We start from the raw sequence: 15,571 nt of genomic DNA on the forward strand, positions 1-15,571 counted from the left end.
CTGCCCTTGAGTGTATCTACCTCTCCCCCCAGCTTAGTGTCATCTGCAAAGTTGCTGAGGGTGCAATCCATCCCCTCATCCAGGTCATTAATAAAGATATTGAACAACACCGGTCCTAGAACTGAACCTTGGGGCACTCCACTAGAAACCAACCGCCATCCTGACATCGAGCTGTTGATCACTACCCGCTGGGCCCGGCCTTCTAGCCAACTTTCTATCCATCTTACCGTCCATTTATCCAATCCGCATTTCTTTAACTTGCTGGCAAGAATATTGTGGGAGACGGTATCAAAAGACTTGCTAAAGTGAAGGTATGTCACATCCACTGATTTTCCCATGTCCATAGAGCCAGTTACCTCATCATAGAAGCTAATCAGATTGGTCAGGTACGACTTGCCCTTGTTGAATCCATGCTGACTATTCCTGATCACATCCCCCTCTTCCAAGTGCCTCAAAATGGATTCCTTGAGGATCCCTTCCATGATTTTTCCAGGGACTGAGGTAAGACTGACTGGCCTATAATTCCCTGGATCGTCCTTCTTCCCTTTTTTAAAGATGGGCACTACATTTGCCTTTTTCCAATCATCCGGGATCCCTCCCAATCTCCACGACTTTTCAAAGATAATGGCCAAAGGCTCCTCAATGACATTTGCCAACTTCCTCAGTACCCTCGGATGCAGTAAGTCTGCCTATCCTCTCTCCTCTGTCATCGCTTCCCGCTCCTCCTCCGCCCCGAGCACCCCAACAATGTGGGTGTGCTCTCACACCTGTGCTAAGCCCGATCAAATCCCTGAACTGGGGCTGATTGCCCCTTGGACTCCTGGGCAGGGTTCCCTCTAAGATTTTCCAACCATGAGCAGAGTGAGTTTTGGCTTGTGCACCAATATTGAGCTCATGTGCGCTGGTTTGGATGTGTGCCCCGTGGCACCCAATTTATTAATAGACACGTTCCCAGATTCTGGATCAGATCCCCCCCCCCCCCACATGTCCCATTCCCCCATAGCATGTCCCATTCCCAGCTGCCGGAGCACACCTCCCCCTGTCCCTGCCATGTCCTGTTCCCAGTTGCCGGAGCAGACCACCCCCAGCCATGTGCAGGTCCTGTTCCCAACCCAGCTGCCAAAATAGGCCCTAGCCACCAGAGCAGTCCTTTCGCACACCATGCGGCGATGGCAGGTCCTGGCCCCTCACCCCAGTGGTTCTCTCACCATGCCATCTCAGCCAGCTCTGCCCACCAGAGTAGCCGCCTGTCACACAATTCTCCAGCAGAGGTGGGTGGGGGAAGAATTCTTTGTGCACGGCTGTGCAGGCGCGCACCTTAGCGGGAACTATGCTCCTGAGTATTCCAGTAGCACTTGCAGTATGTCCATTGTAGATTGCAAACCCAGGTTTGCAGGGCCAGGACTTGTGAGCTTTGGTGTTTCCAAGCCAGTGCTTGGACATCCTCACCGGGTTTACAGCTCCTGGATTGTGGTCTTATATCTGTGCTAGCATGTCCCTATTGCACTAGGCAGACCTTCTGACTTGGGTCTGCCACTGGAGCAGGCCCACGCTGCAAAACCTCGGGACTTGGGAGTGGCAGGTTAGACAGGCTGCTGCTGCTGCTTTTGCCACTGTGTCGTCTGGTGCTCAGAGCAGGTTTGATTGACGTGGGGGTAACAACGCCGGCTCTTTGCTCGCACTAGCAGCCCGTGTTGCTGCAGTGCAGGGAATTTCTGAGAGAAAGCTTAGTACAAAGGCGGTAAAATGACTTGAGGGGGGCATGACTTTTAATTACAGCCTCCCTCCCAGCTCAGCACTCAAAAGAGATTTGGCAAAACAGGGACCTGGAATGTGTGATAAAGGCATTTCCCTTCCTCTGGCCTTTTCATCAATGTGCCACAACCTCTTCAGCAACGCAGTCAACCAAACTAAGACAACCCCATGGTCTCTGAGGGGGTCTCATAGCCAGGGAGAACTCCAGGCTATCTCTGTGGGTCAGGCTCAATGCAAACACTGCACTCTTCCTCAGTGCTGAAGCAGTGTCTCCCTCAGCCAAGATCAGGGCCTGATCTCCCGTGCTGACTGGAACCAAGGCCCAGTTTGGCTGGCTGGAATGCGCAGGCCATCCGAGGGGCATAGGCTACCAGGAATGCTGTGAAGAACTAACGAGAGCCTTCTCTGCTGGATTTCTCTGCTTTTTCCGGCTGTTGGAGGTTTACTTGGCCAAATTTAAGAGGGACAGATGGCCAATATGTGTCTAAATGTCCTTCTGCTTCCCCATCTGCTCTGTGCGGTGAGTGAGAGTGAGAGAGACAGAGAAGGGGGGAGGAAGGGGAGGTGGACAGCAAGGATTTGAGGATTCTGGCATAGCTGGTGTCATCGGTGGAGCTTTCTACGGTTCCAGTTGCAACCCCTCACCTTCGGTCACAGAGTTTCGAGGTCTCCACAGGCTGGAGTGTGTGTCCCAGACATGCAGCACTGATGGGCAGACTCCTAGAGCTGCTGAGGATGGTAGGTGAAATGTTGATGATGAGGACAGACTGGCACTCAGGGGACACATCTCAGTGCACCTTTATTGACCAGGCTCCTCTTTGTGACGAGAAGAAGGGAGCTGTCCTCTCCTTGCTTAAGACATGCACTGGCCATACCAACAGCTACTCGCGAACGTGCAGATCCAGGGCCCTCTAGACCTGCCAGGCCAGTGCCTGTGGGGCACAAACACAGCCGGAATTGAAGGTTTCTGGCAAAGTGGGAAGAGTCCAACGTTGGCTCTGCTGAGCCTTTTCAGATCCATGCAGAGACGCAGGGAAGGGGAGCTGGGTGAACAAGGCCAAGTGCAGCCCACAGCCTCAGGCCCCAGCAGTAATGTAGAACTGTGCTACAGTCTAAATCAGGGCTGGGGAACCCTTTTTGGGTCAGGGGCCACTGAACCACAGGAAAATGAGTCGGGGGCTGCACACAAGTGACGTGACCCCCAACTGGGAAGGAGAAAGACACTTTCCACATTCTCCTCCCACACCAGCCCAGATTTTGTGTGCAGTGGAGCAGTGGGGGGCTGGCGTGTCAGTGCGGGCTCCCCAATGCTGGGGGGAGACCTGAGCCTCGGGGGCTGGATCCAGGCAAACCAGAGGCCGCATCCATCCCCCAGGCCTAAGGTTCCCCACCCCTGGTCTAAAGAGACGTCTGTTCCCACAGCGGTATGGAGCATGCAGGAGGCTCTCTCACGTGCACACTGGCTGCAGTGGGAGCAATCTCCACTGGGGGCTGGGCAGATAAAGAAACACTGCTCCCCGCCCTCCCAGAGTACAAGGTCACTCACTGGCCCCGGGCATCTCCAGCAGCTGAGGAAGAACCAGGGTGTGGACGGAGTCCAGCCCCTCCTCTTCCCGAGGTGAGGCTGCCAGGAGTGCTTCTGACCAAGCCCCCTGGCAGCTCCACTCATGCAGCAAGCGCTGCCTGTGTTGTGCTCTGAGCTGCGAGGGCGACACAGCTAGAGATTAATGCTGAGATTACTCACATTGAAAATTAAATAAATGTCCCAGGGGTCTCCTAAAATTCTAACTAGAAGTTCATTTGTCTCCTTAAACACAAACAGAGCTTTGAATCAATCTCCCAAAGGGGATGAGATTAATCTCCCCTTGTTCCCTTTCCCCCAGCCCTCTAAGCGTTTCTGCAGCTGGCTGCGCCGCGCTTGTGAGAGCCTTTTTTTGTTTGTTTTGGTTTTTTGATGGGGGAAAGTGCAATGCAAATGAAAATAATATCCCTGAAAGAGGAAGGCCTCGGCCAGTCAAACCAGCACCCCGTGGCTGGCTATCAGTGCTGGCGGCCTGGATTCCTGCATACGCCGAATCTGCTAGGCCTCTGTTCTGTGATGTTCAGAGAGCATGGGGGGGGATGCATAAGCAGCATGTCTCCATTCTCTCGCTGCTGCCTCTCAGGGTTAGCTGGCTGGCTCCTTTTCCAACCGCGTATTCCAGGGGCCTTGGAGGTTTCCAGAGGACGCAAAGCTGATGTCTCTCTCGCTCGGCCTGTGCCTCTCGGTGATTATCATGAGCTGGGCTGTTAGTCAATCACACAGCTGCAGAGAGCTGAGAAGTCAAGGCAGCAGAAAGGTGAGAATGACAGTATTACAGGCTTTGCCTGCTTCCTTTTACTCCTGGCGGCGCTCAGAGCCAGAGGACTTCCCTCTGCCCTGTCGTTGAAGGTGATGGACATTCCCCAAGCTCAAGGTTGGAGTCGTTGGTGGATGTGAGGGCAACAGAGGGTAGGAAGAGGCTGGGAAAAGTATGGGCTAAGCCCAAAAGACCAACCACTATCAAACGGGCACGGCAGACATCTAAAATGCACCCTCACAAAGGCAGGGTGGAGTAACTCCTTTCCCTAGCCTTGGGGCCTGCCCAAGAAAACGCTGTGAGGTGGGTTCACGTTTCTTCCTGCGGGGCTATTCCATGGCCACTGCGTTCACTTGGCTGACAAGGGTCCTGGGGAGGGGCAGCTTTTCCATAAGACAAAACAAAGATGTTGGAAGGAGAGAAACCATTGGGCTTCAGTATACGAGCCGAACTGGCCAATCAACGACGGAGGAGAGGGTTACTCAGTACCTTGATAGTAAAGAGTATGCTGCACCTCCCCCTGAATCTCTGACTGACCACTAGCTCTGACCACTATCAGACATAGCATCCTGGAACGGGCAGACCCTAGCTGACACCCACTGCGACAGTGCCTCTGTCACAACGGAACACCAGCAGACTGAGATGGTACAGAGACAGCAGACTGACCTGTACACTGACATGGTCCCCAGAGACCTCTAATGTCTCCCAATACAAGCCTCAGTCATAACCTCTCTCTGCCCATTCGCATCAAGCCAGACTCAGACAGGAAGCAGTGGACAGGCGCTCACTTGAAACTACATTGGGTACCAGTTCTAGACGGAAGAGAGGCCACAACGTCACCCCATTCCACCCATGTCACATCAATGTCACCGGTAGGGGTTCTCAGTGGAGAACAGGCAGTCCTGTTACTACAGAACCCATCCCTAACAGCCCCCTCAGCACAGCACAGACGGCTGGCTCGAGTCCTGCTTTGGGCCCCAGATGACTGTGAACAGGGGGTTGAATTTGGAAATGAATATTCTTGGCTGGGCTCATCCCACTTGTCACTGAGTCCCAGGGAAGCTGGAGCAGTGGAGTGGCCGGGAAAGCGTGTATGAAAGAGAGCTTCCAAAACTCAGAGGTGCAGGTATTTGCAGAAAGCAACATTGAAATCCAAATTCAAATATTCACGATCAACCAACCCATGGGCTATTTGCCAAATACATGTGTAGACCTCCCATTCTGTCTGCAGATATCCCACTGGAGAGCATTAGCTACATCTACGGAATAGTATCGACTCCAACAGGAGACAGCAACCGCAAGCTTACGGAGGAATAAGTGCAGATCCTGTGCTCAGAAGTTAAAAACTAGGCTAGTTTGGATGTGATTTATGTTGCAAGGCTGCTGCGGTGACGCCTGTCTGGTCTGAGTCATCCCACCAGGCCGGACCCTTGGGGTCTGAGTGATAGTCCTAGACACCTGCATTTGTTGTTTGTGCTAACGGTCAGTATCTCTACCCCCGCAACTGGCTGAGACCAGCCGCAGGACTCAAGCTGGATGCTGGAGGAGGATGCTATGCCGGCTGATGTTTTAGTACCTCTCCGTTCTGCTCTCTTACGGAGCTGCTGTTCCTAGCAGCCAATCGACTATGGCGGAAGTTTCAGAGGGGTGGCCTCTTAGTCTGTAACTGAAAAAGCTTGAAAAACAGCGAATAGTCCCGCAGCACCTTAGAGACTAACAAAAAATGTAGATGGTGTCGTGAGCTTCCATAGACACAACCCCCGAAAGCTCATGATACCATCTATATTTTTTATGGCAAGAGTGTAATTTTACAGCTCGTCCCACCTAAGGGGGAGCATGTAGCTACACTGCCCTGGGAGAGGCCAGGAACCACAGGGGAGCTCTGAGAATCACTCTGGGGCGGGGACATTACCTGCACCAGCTCTATGCCAAGTCTCGATCACTTCCCCATCAGTAGCGGTGGGTGGTGGGAGGGAGCAGCCAAGGCTCCGCCCACTGCCAGTCCCTCTCATGCCCTGCCCCCGGAGAGGGATAGCATAGGCAGAGGGACCTGCTGACCCCTTGCTGTGCCGCATCAGCTGGCTCACCATTGGGCCCTTAGCAGGAAAGAAATGTTCAAGGAATCACAAGTGAGCAAAAACCCATGTGGGCAAGGGACAGGCAGGAGAAGAGGGCGCATGGGTTACATAACTGGCCTCTGGCTGGGGGGGGCACCTCTCCCATGGATTCCAATGGGTAGGGTCAATGGCCTCTAGACTAGAACTCAGGAGAAGCAGCGTTTACTCCCTGGCGTGGCCACTGAGGCTACATCTACAGTGCTCAGTTATTTTGGAACTAGCCAATCAGCCTGGCATAAGATGGGATTTTCAGGTCTCTCCTCCATTTCGGTCTTCTCTCCTGAGCCTCCGGTCTCTTGCTCCATGTCTTTTTCTCTCTCTCTCCTCCTCTTACTGCCTTCCCCTCTCTCTCTCAGCTCTCCTCCCCCTCCCCCTGCCTCTCTCTCTGTCTCTCTCTTTCTCTTCTCCTCCCCCTCCTGCCTCTCTCTCTGTCTCTCTCTTTCTCTTCTCCTCCCCCTCCTGCCTCTCTCTCTGTCTCTCTCTTTCTCTTCTCCTCCCCCTCCTGCCTCTCACTCAAGGGACCGCGGAGCACAAATGGTCACTTGCGCCACTTGCTCCCACGCGGCGGACCGACTAAGTGGCGCAGAAGTCATCCGAGTGCCACTGCGGGAGGCGAAAGGGGGCAGTGACGTTTACGGCCGGGGGCGGGGCCTGGAGCAGCTGTCACCGCCGCGGGGCATGGGGAGGCCTGAGAGGACGCTGTGCTCCCACGGAAGGGATTCCTTCCAGACAAGGAAGAGCGGCAAGGGCAGAACCTAGGTCTGCTGGACCCTGAGCCGCTGCTGACTCCTCGGCAGGTCTGGCAGAACAGCGTCAGAGGGGCTGGGAGCCCGGGGGAGCTGAGAACTGAGGGATGTGCTCCCCACTGCGGGCCTGTCTGGTGGTGCTCACGGGGGCCCGGATCGCGCCAGGTGCACTACTTAAGCCTGGAGGGGACACCACTGCATTGTCTGTGCAAGCAGGTGGATCCTCATCTAGCTCTACAACAGACCGTGCGCCTTCGCCTTCCTTTGGCGCTTGGCCTCTGAACTTAGCTGATGGCTGTCATGGAAGTTTCCACTGCGTATTCTCTACCGGCAAACCTAACCCTGGAGGATGTCAGCCTCTCTAAAACAAGCGGCCTGCCTCACTGCAACCGCAGGTCTTTCTTTCAGTGGGGGCTGGGCACTTTTCCCTGCAGGCATCATGCCTGGGGGCGGAGGCTGCTGTAGGAGCCATGCAGGCCCATCTTGGCTCTCTCCTCACCCTGGCACTGAGAGCCCTGACTCAGCCTCCCACAGGAGGAATGGTGAGCTCCTACTGGGGGCTCCTGGCTGACTGCTGGGAATTACGGCTGAGTGACTCCGAGGACATAGGGAGCTGTCTCACACGCCAGAGGACACAGAGCTGGGGGGGCGGGGTGGCAACCTGCTGAAAGGAGGTAAAGACCAGAGAAAGAGAGGAGGGAATGGGGAGAAAAGGGTGGACAGACCAGATAAAAATGCCCAGGTTAAAAAAAAGGAGGGGGAGGGAAAGAGGGAAAGAATGGAACAGGTGAAAACAGGAAGTGCTCAGCAAGAATTAAGCATGCAGGGGAGAGAGAGGACAGCCCAGGACTGAGGGCAAGCTGCGATGGGGGTGGCTGTGGGAGACAAAAGGAGGGAATTACCTGTCTCCTGCCACAGAGGAAAACAAGGCCCCTAGTAGGACCGTGGGTGGGTAGTGGGGCCTGTAACAAAAGCAGACATCAGAGACTCCAGCTGCACAAAGGAGGCCTAGGCCTGGGTTACTGAAATGGTACCACACAGACACCGTCATCTCCCACCCGGTGCTCAGCTGAATACCGTCCGCACCTCCTGCTGCCATGACCATCAGTGCAGCATTCCCTACAGCCCTCTGCCCCGAAACGCCCTCTCCTGCAGCGCTCAGAGCAGCCTCCCCCCACTTTGGCCCTGGATGCTGGGGTGCTAGAGAACATGCAGCTCAAGACCAAGCCCAACCGTTGGCAGGAACAGCTGCTGAAGCAGGAAGTGCTGGGGAAAGGGAAGGAAGGCTCCTTTTCCCTCCAATTTGCAGGCCCATGCCTGGACCCCCGCCTGCAGAGACAGACTCCCTCTGAGGGCCAAGCGTCTCGGGGCAAAGCTTGCAGGTGCGGGGAGGGGCATGCGCGTGAATCGGAGTCTCTGAAAAAGGGCGGCTGTTTTTTTCAGGGCCTCAGCAGAAAGCACAATTAGGGGCTCCGTTCCAGCTGCGGCCGGTGGGACAGTCTTCAGCGGGACGGAGGGAGGGAGTGACGCTGCTGCTGGAGAAACGCAGCCCGCGTCCAACTCGCAAGCCAAGCAAGAGGCCCTTCCAGGGCAGGGCACATGGGAACGTCGCTTCTACTCGGAGCCTGGGAAGAGTGAGAGCTGAACTCTGGGCACCCAGAGGGAGGAGGCGGGGGGGAGGGGGAGGTGGCTGCATCGTGGTAGCAGCTGAGGGAGGGGAGATGGGGCGCTTTCCAGGGGGATGGGGAGATGAGGAGCCTGGAAGGCCGCACTTCCCCTTTGCACAGGCCAGCGCATGAGGAAGGGAGGGGCGGAGAAGCTGTCCCACTTCCTGGCGGATGAGCGGTAGCAGCAGGAGCTCTTTAGACTGGCTAGGTCACTCATTTTTGTTTGTTTTCCCCCCCTCCATTAACCCCATGCCTGCTGGCGAACCCATTTCCCCTTCCCCCCAAAGAAACTGCCCTCACCCCACATCCCATAACATCCAACCTACCACAGCATAACCGTGGCTCAGTGACCACTCCCGGCTGTTCTCCCCCCAACACACACGCTCTGCCTGCTGAGTCCCACATCCCTCTTGGATCCACCTTGGCCTTTGGCAGCCTTGGCTCTCTGTCACTGCCCCAGGCCCTGCCTGGAGAGTGCTCTGCCAAGCAGTGAGGGCGGACGGCTCTCCCGAGGAGGAGCAGTCACTGTCTTGTTGGGTTATTCTGGGAGTCGGCTGCCTGCAGGAGGCTGCAAACAGCTCCCTCCTGCTCTGCAGTGGAGAAGCAGCCAGCGTGTGCATCAGCCTCCTTGTGTCTCCCCCAGCTCTCAAAGGCAATTCACCCTGTTAGTTCCCGGCCAGGCTGGGGGAAGAGGGCTGGTCGGCGTCCAAGCAGAAGTTCTCACGGGGAAGGAGAAGGCAAGCAGATGGGATGGTGTTGGTGGCGGAGGCATAGAAGCTGCTTAGACACCAAGGTCCATCTTCTATGCTCCCTGCCCGCAAAGGGTGGGGAAAAGAAGCTGGTGCTGGCAAACCCAGGCTGTGTCATGGCTGTGTCAGGGCTAGGGGCTCTACCGGTCTCAGGCCTTCAGATCCAGGCGGGGCTGCTAGCACGACACCCGCTTCCCAATACTGCAGCCCCCCTGCGCTTCGCCGGCCAAGCAGGAGATGCTCCCAAGCCTGGCTAAAGGACGGGCAGCTTTAAATGCCACCATCAGGGGCAGACTGAGCCAATCCAGGGCCGGGAGGCGAATGGAGCTTTTGCCACAGAGTACAGGCTCTTCCTACGGATGGGGCAAAGGGAGGCTGGAGAGAAAGGCAGCAGTTGTCACAAAGGAGGAGGCTATGGGCCAGGCAGAGGGCGGCGAGGGACAGATAGAGACAGAGGGGAAAGAAGCAAGGGAGACCGGGAGAGGAGTGACATGGCGCCAGAGAGGAGAGGTAGGCAGCTGGGGTGGAGAAGGAGAGCGAGGAGCAGAGAGAGGGATCCCAGGCCCAGGAGTGGGGAAGGATGCAGACAGGGATGCCCTGTCCTCTGTGGGTGTGGGAGAGCACGGCGGGGTGGGGGGGGACACGCTAGGTGGTCACACCTCTACTCAGGGCTGGGATTGTTTCCAGACCTGCAGCTCCCCGCGTCCCACCCACAGCTGCTGCGCTCTGGCTCTCTCGGAGCCCCTTAATCAAGTGCAGGCTCGGTGCTAAGAAGTGACTTTAAACAGGTCTGTCATTTTTGGATTTGGGGCCGGGGGCGGGGGTGGGAGAGCAGGGACCGGGGAAACCGGCAAATAAATCTACATCTGATTAACATTTACGGTCCTGCAGGATTTGCAGAGAGCAAGAGACGGGAGAGACCTGTGCCAGAGGCCAGGCTGAGCCCCATGCCGCCTGCACCTGTTAGAGTAACAGTGACCTCCAGTGGCTGGTTGGGTGAATCCCAGGGGTCTGTTCCCAGGCTCAGTTCCCTATGCAAGGGCTGTGCTGGTCTTTGCCATGCCCTAAGGCTCTGAAAATCTCACCCAGATTCCCCATGCCCACCCAGGGGTGCCGCTCCAGGCCTGAGCCTACATAAGAGGTAGCCATTTTTCCGCTTTGCTGAATCCTCGGGAAAGTTTCAGCAAGATGACACAGAACCCTGCACACTGCCTGCACTATCCGGCTTGGCTTTCAAGGGGAGAACGGATACTCAAAGGGGAGAGGCAGGGCGGGAGAAAAGGTGCAATGAGGGGAGGGGGGGTTGCTCCCAGGCTGCGTGAGAAAGATGGGCACTAAGCCCATCGTGTTTGGTTAGGCTCTCAGATACCAGGCTGACTGGCAGAGGATCAATGGAGATCACAGAGATGTACTATTTGTTCTGGAGCAGTGGCTAGAAGGTCTAGTCATGAACCAAGGCCCCATTGTGTGGGGGGCTGTAAAAACACACAACAAAAATGCAAAGTGCCAGGCTGGACAGGCAGAGGGCCAGGCAGAAGAGAAGTGAGAAAAGCAGAGGAAGAGAGAAGTTTTCAGAGCAGGCTTCCTCACTCACCTCCTTCGTGTCATTGTCCTGTATCAGCGTGTACAGGGGTACCACACGGTTAATTTCCAGCAGCACCGGGGCTGGGCTGAGTTGCTCCTTGCCTGGGCGTCGACACAAGTGGCAGGTGGAGGGGCAGCGGCCTTTTTCTTCGCAGTGGATCTCCACGCCCGAGATCAGCTGGTCGTCCGAAAGCATCTGAGCTGTCAGCAGGCCTGAGAGGTAGGTGATGAATGGCATGGACTTAAGCTCCTTCTTGGTACCGAGTTCTGTTGTTTCTGTGTAGAGAACGGGGGGAAAGGGAAGGGGGGAGGGAGAACAGTGCAAAATAAAATTCTGCCAAGCTATCATAGTCAGCAACCTGACCGCCATAGCAGTCAGGATCAATGCTGCTGCTTACAGCACAAATCATGTGGGACCAGGCTGGGATGTAGGGACAAGAGAAGGTGAGGGTGATAAAGGGAAACATGACATTTGCACATTGCTGCTTGGTGTGTCTGATTGAAATGGGGGAAGTATTTTCAATGAAATGTTTCCATTTTCATGTTTCAATTTGAAGAAGCATTGATCTGATTTTTTTTTTAATAAAATGAAAAGCAAACATTTTTGGTCTTTGGCGAAAAAAAATTCAGCCACTCTTTCCCCTTTGTCTCCCTTATTTTCTTCTCTCCCTGCCCCCTTTTCCAGTGAAACAAAAAGGAAAATACCAGTCAGAAGAGACTGTTTTCATAGAATCAGAGACTCATTGGACAGGAAGGAACCTCAAGAGGTCATCTAATGGCATGGCTAAGTAGTATTATCAAGCCCATCCCTGACAGGTGTTTGTCTGACCTGCTCTTTAAAATCTCAAATGATGGAGATTCCACAACCTCCCTGGGCAATTTATTCCATTGCTTAATCACCCAGACAGAAAGTGGTTCCTAAAGTCCAACCCAAACTGCCTTTGCTGCAATTTAAGCCCATTGCTTCTTGTCCTATCCTAAGAGGCTAAGGAGAATCATTTTTCTCTCTCCTCCTTGTAACAACCTTTTATGTACTTGAAAACTGCCATTATGCTCCTTCTCGGTCTTCTCATCTCCAGACCAAATGAACCCACTTTTTCAAACTTCCCTCATCTACTATATATTTTAGAGAGCTTGTGCATCTGTCTGTCTTTCTGTGTGTACATCCATCTGTCTGTGAGTGTGTTTGTTTCAGATCTCTTCCTAAACAGTAAGAGCTGGAACCACCAAATTTCATGTGCAGCTTCCTCTTATAGTAACTTAAAGCAAGGTTTGTGTTTGGTTGTGCCAGGACAGGGGGATGTGTGTGGAATGTGATTGTTTCACAGCAAATGGAAAGAGAGGAGTATGATGGGAGGGACAGTTATACTCTCAGGCTACGTCTACACTGGCATGATTTTCCGGAAATGCTTGTAACGGAAACATTTTCCGTTAAAAAGTATTTTCGGAAAAGCACATCTAGACTGGCAGGACGCTTTTCCGCAAAAGCACTTTTTGCGGAAAAGCGTCCGTGGCCAATCTAGATGCGCTTTTCCGCAAAAAAGCCCCGATGGCCATTTTCGCAATCGAGGCTTTTTTGCGGAAAATAAATCTCTGCTGTCTACACTGACCCTTTTGCGCAAAAGTTTTTCAGAAAAAGACTTTTGCCCAAACAGGAGCAGCATAGTATTTCCGCAAAAGCACTGACAATCTTACTTGATATCGTCAGTACTTTTGCGGAAATTCAAGCGGCCAGTGTAGACAGTTGGCAAGTTTTTCCGCAAAAGCAGATAATTTTGCGGAAAAACTTGCTAGTCTAGACACAGCCACAAATGACCACAGGGCAACAAGCACCCCAGCCCTGGAGAGCAGCCGTCCACTGGGCCACTCTGCCAAGAAGCTGCCGGGCGACATGTGCACTGCCCTCTGCTCCTGGCCAGCCCTGGGGAGAAGCTGGCAGGCAGGCCACATGGCCCAGGCAACACTGGGTAATTCTTCTAGTAAGTCATGCTTTTAGACTCCTAATCATTCTTGTTGCTCTTTTTCCAGACTTTCTCCAATTTGTCCCACCCTTCCTAAAACGTGATGCAAGAACTGGACACAAGCACAGTATTCCAGCTGATGCCCAATCAGCGTGGAGTAGAGCAGAACCATGTCTCCCATATCGCTTAGGACTCTTTTGCTAATACATCTCAGAACAACGTTTGCTTTTTTTACAACAGCGCTAACACTGTTGACGTTTAACTATGACCCCCGGAACCCATTCCACAGTCCTCCGTCCTACGCAAATGATTGTTCCTTCCTAAGTGTCATGAGTTGGACTTGTGCTTATTGAATTTCACCCTATTTTCTTCAGACCATTTCTCCACTTTGTCCAGATCATTCTGAATTTTAATCTTATCCTCCAAAGCACTTGCAAGTCCTCCTAGCTTGGTATCGTCCACAAACTTTATAAGTGTATGCTCTGCATCATGATCTAAATAATTTTCATGTAGGATAACAAACAGCAAACACAGACTATTTTTCATTGGAAAGGAAAATAGTCATCAAAATCAAAGTTGACCAGCCCTTCTGCCTAGCGCTAGTGCTGTCAGATATACCACCGCTGATAATGGAAGTTCACTGAGACATAGAGCCTTAATTCCAACCCAGGTTTGCTGAAAAGTTCATTAGCTTTTCCAGTAACCTTTCATCCAGTTTGCAGGCAGATTGTGTCTGTTGCAGGGTTTCAAGTCTCGATCATGCAAAACCACAAGAACTTTCAAAGGGGTTTTGCTGTGGGTTTCTGGGTTCACACATGATCTCTGTGAGAAGCAAATACAAGCTGAGGCCAGGAAGGACTGTCCCCCCTCGAAGCACAGAAATGCACCACAGGGGGTGGCGAGCATCATGATATATTCTTAATCAAGTACTGGTCAAGATTCTAGGTTATATGGACCAGCTGCCTTGCATGACAGCACCTTTGCTTGGCGTGAGACAAGTCTTGTGATCATTATAATGGACTATTATTACTCTTTTTGAAACTAGGATGGTGCCTAGATACCAGTCACCTTAGGGTTCCCTGGTGCTAGGTGCTGTACAAATAGCATGTGACAGTCTCTTTCCCTAAAAATGTTCCATCTCCAACGCGGCCATGTGAAAGCTGGTGGAACGCCGCTTCAAATCATGCCCCCACCCCTCAGCTTCCCTGGAATCTGTGACTATCTGTTGGGGGGGAGATGAAACTGAATGGAAAGGGAGGTGGGAAATAGGTTGAATGTTAGAAATAGGCTTCTCTGCAGTGAGTGCGACGGCACAGGAACGACCGTTTTGCTGCTCGTGGAGCGGGCTGCAGCATGGAGCGGTACGTTTGTCACCTCGGAAGCTCTCTCCTCCAGAACCAAGCTGACACTGCCCGATATCCCCTCACCTCACTATACGGCATTGCCATGTCATCACGTAAGGTCACAATGCTGGGTCAGCCCCAAATATACATCAATGAATGAGCTTGCTGGGTAGGGAACCAAGCCCGAAGTGAGACAGCAGCTACTCAACACAAGGGAGCTGCTGAAGGTAAGTTGGAGGAAAAAGTTTCCTCAAAGAAGAAAATCCTGCTCCTCTCATGAAGACTTAACACTCTCCACCCCAACTTGAGGGGGTCCAGTGCTCAGTCCTCATTGCAAAGTGGTTTGGGATACTATGGTGAAAGCAGCCATGGAGAAACAATGTGTTATTAATGAATATTACAACATTAACACAAGGCTTTTTTTTCTGAAAGAGATTCAAATGTTTGCAACCACTGTGCAACTTCCTGGCCGTCCAAATTCCAAAGAGATAAATTCTGAGGTCCTGCTTCAGCCAAACTCTTGCCAAGATCAATGAGAGTGTTGCATGAATAAGATCGGAGTGATAAATTGAGAACAGGCTTCAGGCTTTTGCTCTCCCAGTGAGCGGCCTCTTCTCTGACAGCAGAAGTGGTCTCTCACCTAAAGAGTTTGAAACACAATTTAAGATCACAGCTTTCAGGTTGCAAGAGGCTCCCAGGTGGGGTGTTCCAGGGGAGAGAGCCTGAAGCTGCGCAGTCTGTCTGCTTTCAGGAAGCCGATACAGCTGAAACACATCTCTGTTATATAGCCAAATAAAGAACACGTGTTACAGCAAACATATCCTGAGCACAGCAACCCCCAGGAAAGGAACCACGAGGGTAGGCGACCGCCCTTGGCAGCAGTCCCTTGGTACTAAAGCTGCATACGTGTCCTCAGTTTACAGTGACACACAGCTGATCTGGCAAGGCACTTGCCAATTAGAAATACAAATAAACTCAGCATTCATTCACCATCCTTTAAGCCCTTTGGGCCAGAAATGGTGCCCCGCATCCTGTGTCTGATTGCCAGAGAACTTTCACATGCACAGAATCAAAGACATTGTGGGAAGAGTGAGCATAGTCCCACAAACCAATTATTTGGTGGGAATGCAGCAGAGCTGTTACTGATATAACCTAACCAAGGCTGCACATATTAATGGAGATTGCCTATCTCCTAGAACTGGAAGGGACTTTGAAAGGTCATTGAGTCCAGTCCCCTGTCTTCACAGCGGTACCAAGTACCATCCCTGACAAATTTTTGCCCCAAATGGCCTTTGCAGGAATTGAACTCA

The 15,571-nt window shown here is 52.9% G+C and overlaps 1 protein-coding gene across 4 annotated transcripts in view; it reads right to left on the minus strand.

Annotated features, from left to right (window-relative positions):
- ASTN2 (astrotactin 2) overlaps positions 1 to 15,571 on the minus strand; it is a 733,588-nt gene that overhangs the window by 192,485 nt on the left and 525,532 nt on the right. For all 4 annotated transcript variants that reach the window (XM_075905850.2, XM_075905849.2, XM_075905851.2 and 1 more), the window contains one exon: positions 10,968 to 11,233. In XM_075905850.2, coding sequence (XP_075761965.1) covers positions 10,968 to 11,233 — 266 coding nt within the window. The remainder of the gene's footprint in view (positions 1 to 10,967; positions 11,234 to 15,571) is intronic.

The sequence above is a fragment of the Pelodiscus sinensis genome, chromosome 23, assembly GCF_052426305.1.
Source record: "Pelodiscus sinensis isolate ZL-2025 chromosome 23, ASM5242630v1, whole genome shotgun sequence".
In the NCBI taxonomy this organism is placed as follows: domain Eukaryota; kingdom Metazoa; phylum Chordata; order Testudines; family Trionychidae; genus Pelodiscus; species Pelodiscus sinensis.